The sequence below is a fragment of the Halyomorpha halys genome, unplaced genomic scaffold, assembly GCF_000696795.3.
Source record: "Halyomorpha halys isolate HHAL.00 unplaced genomic scaffold, Hhal_1.1 Scaffold60.1, whole genome shotgun sequence".
In the NCBI taxonomy this organism is placed as follows: Eukaryota; Metazoa; Arthropoda; class Insecta; order Hemiptera; family Pentatomidae; genus Halyomorpha; species Halyomorpha halys.
The window spans coordinates 372,471-381,461 of NW_027112396.1; the positions used below are offsets into that span (position 1 = coordinate 372,471).

Genomic DNA, 8,991 nt, shown 5'->3' on the forward strand with positions numbered 1-8,991 from the left:
TAATTGAGGTTATAGATACTGGAAGTCATGTAGGCAAAAGTGTAGCGTAACGAAGAGTGCGGTGGTGGGGGTAATGATGTATTCTGATCTTTACATTATGTCTGAAATAAGGAATATGCGCATATTTGGATTGTTTGTCAAATGCAAATAGTGCAACAACATTAGGAGGGACAGTGATTGACTTGACATTTTCCAGGCATATTACAGCCGAATTGATGCCACTCATCTCATATTTCTCGTACCATCGTCCGATTATGAACAGAATAGTGGAAATTAATTGTTAAATATAAATATCATTTGTAAAGGAAAATAAATACCTTGATTCAAATATTGTGTGTCTATTTTATTAATATTATTATTCCAATATTTATTGTAAAGTTGCGCGTCAGACCCACACACCCGAGTTTTTTTCATTTGGAGCACTATATTTTCAAAATTACAAACAATACTAGAAAACCTAAGAGGACATTATTTAAAGCAGAGTAAATTTTCTGAAATATTAGCCCTAATAGAGCTATTAACGTTCAATGGCTCTCGAGATATAGCTTTTTAAAAATAAGTATTTCACGAAAATGTACTGAAAGATTAGTAGTTAGTGTATTTCTTTTGAGAAATCTATATCTCAGGAACTATGTGACATATAGATGTCTATTAGCACTCAAATTAAAGCTAGTTTAATGTAGTATAAAGTAATTTATGACCTTTATTTTCGTGCAAATAGTAGTTTTCATGCTATTTGCTAAAATAAATTGATTTATAGTTGTTCGGACAATAAGTTTGATTTGTGAAAAACTTTATTTCAGAAACCATAAGATATACATGCTAGTCAGCACTTAATTATAACTAGTTAAATATAACATAAAATATTTTATAACCTTTATCTTTGTAGGAGTAGTAGTTTTTATGATATTTGAAAAAATAAATTCACAAAATGTTAATTTATAGTTGTTCGGATAACATGTTTGATTTTTGGAACAATATATGTTTAGAACCATAAGACGTACATATGTCTGCCAACACTCAAAAGAAAGGAAATTTAACTTACTATAAAGTAGTTTATAACACGTATCTCCGTAAGGGTAGTAGTTTTTAATATATTCGCATATAAATATAAATTTGGCATATGAAAATTTGTCCCAACAACTATAAATCAATTTATTTTAGCAAGTATCATGAAACTACTACTCCTTCGAAGATAAACTTCTTAAACTACTTTATAGCCCTTACAAGCTTTAATATGACTGCTAATAGAGTAGACATCTGTACGTCGAACGATTTTTGAGATATTGATTTCTCAAAGATATAGTTTCTCAGAAACTACTGATCTTTCAATTCATTCTGTACAATATTTTTATGAAATGTTGCTTTTTTAAAAAGCTATATCTCGAGAACTATTTAACATAAATAACTCTATTAGGGTTCATATTTTAGCAAATTTACTCTTCTTTAAATGAAGTTCTCTTAGGTTTTCTTATGTTGTTGCTACTTTTTAAGATATAGAGGTCCGAATGAAAAATTAAAAAAAAAAATTTTTTTTTTAAAGTTTTGAAACAACCGCCATTTTTTATTCCCTCTACCTATACTTGGCAGACTCAATCAATTTACAATATTAATTATACATAGGTTTCATTAAAGTAATCAAAAAATGGGGTGAGATAGCTGCCTTTTTTCATCCTATTGGGCTCTTGTACTAATTGCCTGGACTGTCTTTGTTATGGAGAAATGGACGAATAAGAAGATGCTCAAGAATCGCAGAAAGGCCATGTTGAAGATGTGGAGGTTAAGGAGAATGTTCATTGAATCTGAACCCTTCCGAACATTCAAAAGAAGCATCATCAATATTCTTTACTAATCATCATTCATGTAAATATCTCTCCTAAAGGCTGAACACAATAGCTCTACCGATTGTACTACCTAGAACTGCCATTATTGCTAATTATTTAATGCACACGCTACGAGCGATGGCTCCAGTTAAACTTTGATGCCACTCGACCTGGCTCACGAAGGCTTCGAGAATCCCCAAAACTAAGAATGACGTTGAATTATTGATTTCGCGAGTTGGACTTGACAGAATGTTCGTGATCTCCTGTCTGCAATGTTTGTTATGACTTTATCCAGCTCATCTCTTCATGCAGTTACCGTGACGTAATGTCAGTCTTTTTGTGACATATTCTATAGAAATCATATCTACATATTCCACTGACAACTAAATATGGCAATTAATAATTGAACAAGAAGATATAATTTAAAATTTAATGAGGGATTTATTAAGTGCGCAATGAAAGAATAAATTATAATATTATAAATGTATGGGTATAGTAAGTATAAGCTCTAGTTAAAGTTAGTCAAAAGCAATGCTCCCGATGCTACCGACCAAAAAATACCCCCTCAGCGCCTTCAAAGTACTCGTTTCACCTCACTGTAATGTATGATTGTTATAGTCATGATTGTACTGTTGCACTATGTGGTCCGATAGTTGATAGTACTAGTTATGTCAGTGAAGCAACTGTCACGTTAACTACCACATATATAAAAACAATTTCCATAATAGCGGCAAAAGTGTTAGCCACTACTATGGTGTAACTATTAGATATGTACAGCCATGACAGCATTTACTATCACGACAGTAATTTCGCGCTGGGTCTGTCGTGATTGTTAATACTACAAGTGATATTAGAAAACTACCAGTCGCATTAATTGACACGATTACTATCCGTAATCACCATTGACGAAAAAACATTGCTCTTATATATTTGCCGAATAACTTCGAATTCATTTTCATTACATTCAGTTCATGGTAGCGGATCTATTCGGCAGGAGTGAAGATTTATTTTATTGCTCTACTTCTTTCAGTAATAAGTTATGGAATTATCTAAAAATAAATAAATTTATTGTTGAAGGTACGAACCATGTTCTTGATGGCATCATTCACAGCATACACGAACTCCATCTTGAGCCCCGGATCGTCTGGCCTGCCACCGATCTCATCCCGGTCCACCTCCACAGAGTAAAACAACAATTATACAAAAACAACAATAACATAGATAACATAAAATTTATCGAGAAATGATATTTAACCTTAAATAAAGCGTTGATTTGAGCGAAGGAGTCAAAAGATCTCATGTAGAATCGTTGAACCGCGATGTAGTTTTCAGTCTGCTCGGCCCTCCTCACGTCTTGCCTAGGGACAAATAATGAATTGCAAATCGTTAAAATGCAAGAAATATAAAATATTTGGGATACATTAACCGCTAATAATATTATACAATTTATTCCATAATATATTTACTATTACTACTAATATTTAATTTTCATTTTTTAAAAAATAATTTATTAATTTTTCCAGTAGTATTACGTTGAGCTACGCCATTAAAATATACGTATAATTCTTTTATAATTACAGTCAACCCTCTTTAATTCAAAGTTCCAAGAGCACGAGCAAAAACTTGATTTATAGACTTTGAAGGAGATGTCCAGGGCTGCGATCAAGGAGGAAGAAAAAATTGTAATAAAATTTCGACCTATGTTATAGGTCTTCACCAGGGTTACAATAAAAAGATACAGAGGTAGAATTAATGTAAGGGTAAAATGGCGATAAATAATTAATTAAACAAAAAAAGTGAACAAATATATCAAAATATATATAATCGAAAAGATCCTACTTCTTAATCCCCTAAGAGATGTCCCGTGAGCATTTATCTCATGGTTTTTAATTTGTATTATTTTATTAATATAATTGGATTTGAGGATGACAAAAATCTCTACGAATACAATGTAATTTGAAATTTAAATTGTAAAGTGTAGTGAGAATATATCACTCATCAAGATTCAAGACCTTCTTGCCTCGGCTCATGATTTAAAATAAGAAACGCAGTAGGTGTCCAGGTGAGCAAAGTGCTCAAATAAGAAAATACATGTGCACGCTAGGAGTTAAATGGTGAGAGAAATGCTCAGTCTTACCGCTGTGAGGAGGACAGAGCAAAACTGAATTGAGTATAGGTGGGGAGGTAAATGAGGGAGTAACGTAAACAAGCGACAATAACAACATTGAAGGGTTAACGGGAGAGAGACAAAACCATAAAGAAAACAGATGAAATACCAGGGAAATATAGATGGCTGTCAAAGAATTTGTTGTGCCTATGTAAGATGAATTCCGTCGTGCGAAGGCTGGTGAAAAAATATAGTCGTCTTCAAAAAATATAATTTTGACGGTCCACAGAAACAAAATAACAAAAGCAGACACTTTTGATGGGTAAACTTTTAAATTAGGCATATAAGAAACTCAACTGAAAAAAAAAGTAAAACATTTATATAGTACAAAGGTTTCTAGGAAGTAACAAAAATACTGTGCTATAGTGGTACGTGCCACCGTATTCCGCTGGCATAACGTTTCTTTTCAAAATTTACAATTTACAATGACCTCATACATATCTTGTAATGTTCCTGAACTTGCACAATTCAATCATTTCAATTTCACAGAGCAGTATACCAGAGATGGGCAACTATGAAACTACTAGCTAAAATTACCATGGTTACGATATTTATTAATCAATGATTCATTCATGAATAAGGCCCGTATCCATGGAAACTTTAGCTAGTAGTTTCTACTATAGAACTTTTTTGCACATCTCTGCTATGTACTTAGGCTATTTGTTAGTTCATCGACCTGTATTTCGTTTCCAATCTTTGTCCACCATAATGTTTTCAATTACTGATTTAAATACTGTTTTTTTTTAATGTTCCGTCTCGTCATTTAAGTGTAAGAAAATTCTCATAAAGAAGAATAAGAAAAAATATTAGAGATTCTATTCAACAAAATAATATTTACAAAAAATATGATAAGGCTTTACTCAAGCCCTAGTCAATAGGGCAAATAGGTCAACATTTTTTTTTTTTTTTTAAGGAATGAGCATATACACATACTACTACATACTCACACTATTACATACACTTACTACTACATACACACACTACTACCTACACACACTACTCCATAAGTACACTACTACACACATACTGTTCGTTTTTAGCTTCATCTTAGAGCATTAAATACCGTTATAATAAATTAAAAATTAGAAATATTCAAACTTTTTTTTTATCTTGGATTGGCTGCAGAAGATTGGGTTGCTGATCAAATTCCCAAAAAATAAAAAAACAATCATAGAAATCAGACTATTATTAGCTTAGATATCTAGTTAACTAGTTTGGACTAGTTGCAAGGTGAAAACTCGAGTGGGCATCTCTAATAGCTTTAGGGTTAACTGTGGCTTAAGACAAGGAGACCCATTATCACCAGTACTGTTCAACCTCGCCCTAGAAGTTGTCATTAGGAGAATAAGGACAAACCCGGGTGGCACCATTTACAATAGGCTCACACAACACGTGACTTATGCGGATGATGTAGTCATCACAGGGAGAACCAAAATAGCACTGGCCGAAGCCACATAAATAGTGAAAAGACTAAATATATGAAAACCTCTAGACAGACCGGGGAGAGAAGAGATATTGTGGATGTGGGGGAAAACATGAACAGGAATACATGGGAGGAGTTGTGATGGAGAACAATAATTTAGAAGTAGAAATTAAGGGAAGAATAGTAACAGGAACCAGATGTTTCTGTGCCCTGAAAAAAGCTCTCCGATTCAAAATTCTTTCCAGGAAAGCAAAGTTTTTGTTGTACAAAAAAATAATTAGGCCAGTGGTAATGTATGGCAGTGAGACATGGACTCTAACCAAGGAAAATAGAAGAGCTCTACTGGTTTGGAAAAGAAGAGTCCTGAGAAAGATCTTTGGATCCGTTAAAGAGGAGCACAGGTGGGGAATCAGAAGCGATGACGAACTAAAAGAATTGTATGGAGAGCCTGATATCCTCTGTGCTATTAAGAAGAGCAGGCTAAGATGGTTGGGACATGTGGAAAGGATGGAGCCCTGCAGGCTACCTAAAAGGGTGCTTAATTGTGTACCAGGAGGAAAAAGGAAAAGGGGCAGACCCAGGCGTCGGTGGCTGGATGATTTGAGAGGGATGGGAATCGAAAATTAGAGGAGTCTCGCTGGAGACCGCGAGGCATGGGAAAGAGTGGTGACAGAGCCCATGGTCTTACAAGAACCGTAGCGCCCAACAGTGAGTGAGTGAGTGATTAGCTTAGATACAGCATCTTGAACTTTTCAGTAATATTTCTAGAAATCAGGGAACTACTTGCCAAGCTCATGGCAGAAATTTGTTTATTTTCATTATAACCTAAAGACTATATATTGCCGATTAATCTATATCTTGCTTTTACATCGCTAATGAAAGTGAGTAGGCACGACAGATGTTTATTTACAGGCGTAGCGAAACCTTCCGATATACATCCCCAAAACTAGCATTAGCAAAGCATTGCTGTTATCTGCAAGTTGGCTATAAACATAGAAATATTCTGCGTTTTTTTTTAAATTGACATGGTGGGCCTTCGCAGTCTACGTACCCTCAGGCAGTGGTCAACTTTTTACTATGTCCTTTTCCAAACAGATTTACATCAGAATCCGCAGGAAGAAATTAGTTCTAGGTTAATTTGCAATTTCTCTAGGCTAAAGCTAGTTTTTTTTTTAACTTTTATTAGAAGACAGATTGTATTATTTGCCACATTCAAACGGTTCTGTGCCATATTTATTTTATCACACCTACATTAAATGCAAAGAACTACAGTTGATCCGAAATATGGATGATATGATGTGGAGTCATTTAGATTTACCACTAAGTAAATTTAAACAAACATAAATTGAATGGAAATTACTAAAAAAATTAGCGTGATGCAGACCGTTTGGGTTCACGTTTTCACTGTCGATCTCACAAAGCTAACAAGTAAAGAATGAAATCGATTAGTGAATATTGATAGATCGCGTGCGATGCATCGAAGTACACACTCTACCATTATTTGTTTTGTTTTTCAGATTCTCTATTATCTCTTTAGAACTCACTGAGGCCACCAGAGCTTGAAAGGTCATGGCGCAGCGACAAAGCTTAGCAATTACTGACCAAAGAATCGATTCTTGGACGGAAGCATTCGAGATGAACGAGCGATAAACTGATCGACTCCAAACACAGTAAGATAAGGATCGATATTGCCGACGAGTTATTGACTGCTCTAATTTGTGGACACTCATTGCTTCCGATAAAGACCTGATTCAAATGTAGCCATCATGGAAGGGAGTTTATTGACATTTAGTTATTGGTGAATAACTGAAAAGAACATTGTATTGACAATAGTTTTATTTTGTATGAATAGCCTATTTTATCCATGTTCCATTTATTTTAGTTTCAACTTTAAAATCATTGTTCCATTTACACATTTGTCTTTGCTTAGTGAAAAAAAATCAAATAAGTAACATTACGAAACTAACATGAAATATTAATGTTAATAGCAGTCCAGATGTTAAAATACCGCGGCGGGAGGAAAAATTTTTTTCTCAGCCAAATTTTTGATTATTTTAATGAAAACTATGTATAATTAATAGTCAAAACTGATGAGTCTGCCGAGTATAGGTAGGGGGAATAAAAAATGGCGGCTGATTCAAAACCTTAAAAAAACATTAATTTTTCATTCGGAGCTCTATATCTTAAAACTAACAACACGAGAAAATCTAAGAGAACATTATTTAAAGAAGAGTAAATTTGCTGAAATATTAGCCCTAAAAGAGCTATTTACGTCCAATAGTTCTCGAGATATAGCTTTTTAAAAAACAAAATTTCTTAAAAATCTACTGAAAGATTAGTAGTTAGTTAATTTATTTTGAGAAATCTATATCTCAGGAACTATGTGACGTACAGATGACTATTAGCACTCAAATTAAAGCTAGTTTAATGGACTATAAAGAAGTTTATGACCTTTATCTTCGTAGGAATAGTAGTTTTCATGATATTTGCTAAAATAAATTGGATTATAGTCGTTCGGAAAATAAGTTTGATTTATGAAAAATTTCATTTCAGAAACCATTGGACGTACAGATGTCTGCCAGCGCTCAAATTAAATCTAGTTAAATTTACTTTAAAAAAAGTTAATTATATTTATCTCTGTAGGAATAGTAGTTTTTTATGATATTAACATATGAATATAAATTCAACAAATGAAAATTTGTCTGAACAACTATAAATCAATTTATTTTTAGCAAATTTCATGTAAACTATTACCCCTACGAAGATAAACATAATAAACTACTTTACAGCTCATTAAACTAGCTTTAATTTGAGTGCTAATAGACATCTGTACGTCAATTGTTTTTTTAAGATATAGATTTTTCAAAGTAAGTTCACTAAGTACTGATCTTTCAGTACGCCCCGTACAACATTTTTATGAAACGTTGCTTTTTAAAAAGCTATATCTCGAATACTATTTAACATAAACAACTATATTAGGGTCCATATTTTATCAAATTTACTCTTCTTTAAATGACGTTCTCTTAGGTTTCCTTGTGTTGTTCCTACTTTTTAAGATATAGAGCTCCTATACCTATACTTGGCAGACTCATCTATTTTGGCTAGTAATTATACATAGTTTTCATTAAAGTAATCGAAAATTGGGGTGAGATGAGAAGGGCCTTTTTTCTCCTCTTGGGCTCTTGTACTAGTAAGTTGAGACCCTCATTTCTCTGTTATTGTCATACTATTTATTTCCTTTGCAAAAAAGTTTAAGCTTTAGTTATACAATAACATTACATATATAAAACGGCTGCTTGACCTGGGCTCTCTAACAGATAACCTAGAAAGCAGAATCGAGAGATTTGAAAGGAAAATCTTCCGTGCAGTCACAGGAGCGGTCTGGTATCAGAACCTTAACACATGGAAAAGAACTAACTGTGGACTGCATGCAGAGACTGGTCAGTCAATATATCATGATAAGAAGGCAAGGAGGTTAAGATGGTACTGTTCAACCTCGCCCTAGAAGTTGCCATTAGAAGAATAAGGACAAACCCGGGTGGCACCATTTACAATAGGCTCACACAACACGTGACTTA

General features: G+C 33.6%; 1 protein-coding gene across 2 annotated transcripts in view; it reads right to left on the bottom strand.

Moving 5' to 3' along the window:
- Positions 1–8,991, bottom strand: part of LOC106692555 (probable E3 ubiquitin-protein ligase HECTD2) — a 124,901-nt gene that overhangs the window by 38,979 nt on the left and 76,931 nt on the right. For both annotated transcript variants that reach the window (XM_024359870.2, XM_067050270.1), the window contains 2 exons: positions 3,079–3,181; positions 2,909–2,998 (listed from right to left, as the gene is read on the bottom strand). In XM_024359870.2, the coding sequence (XP_024215638.1) occupies positions 2,909–2,998; positions 3,079–3,181 (193 nt within the window). The remainder of the gene's footprint in view (positions 1–2,908; positions 2,999–3,078; positions 3,182–8,991) is intronic.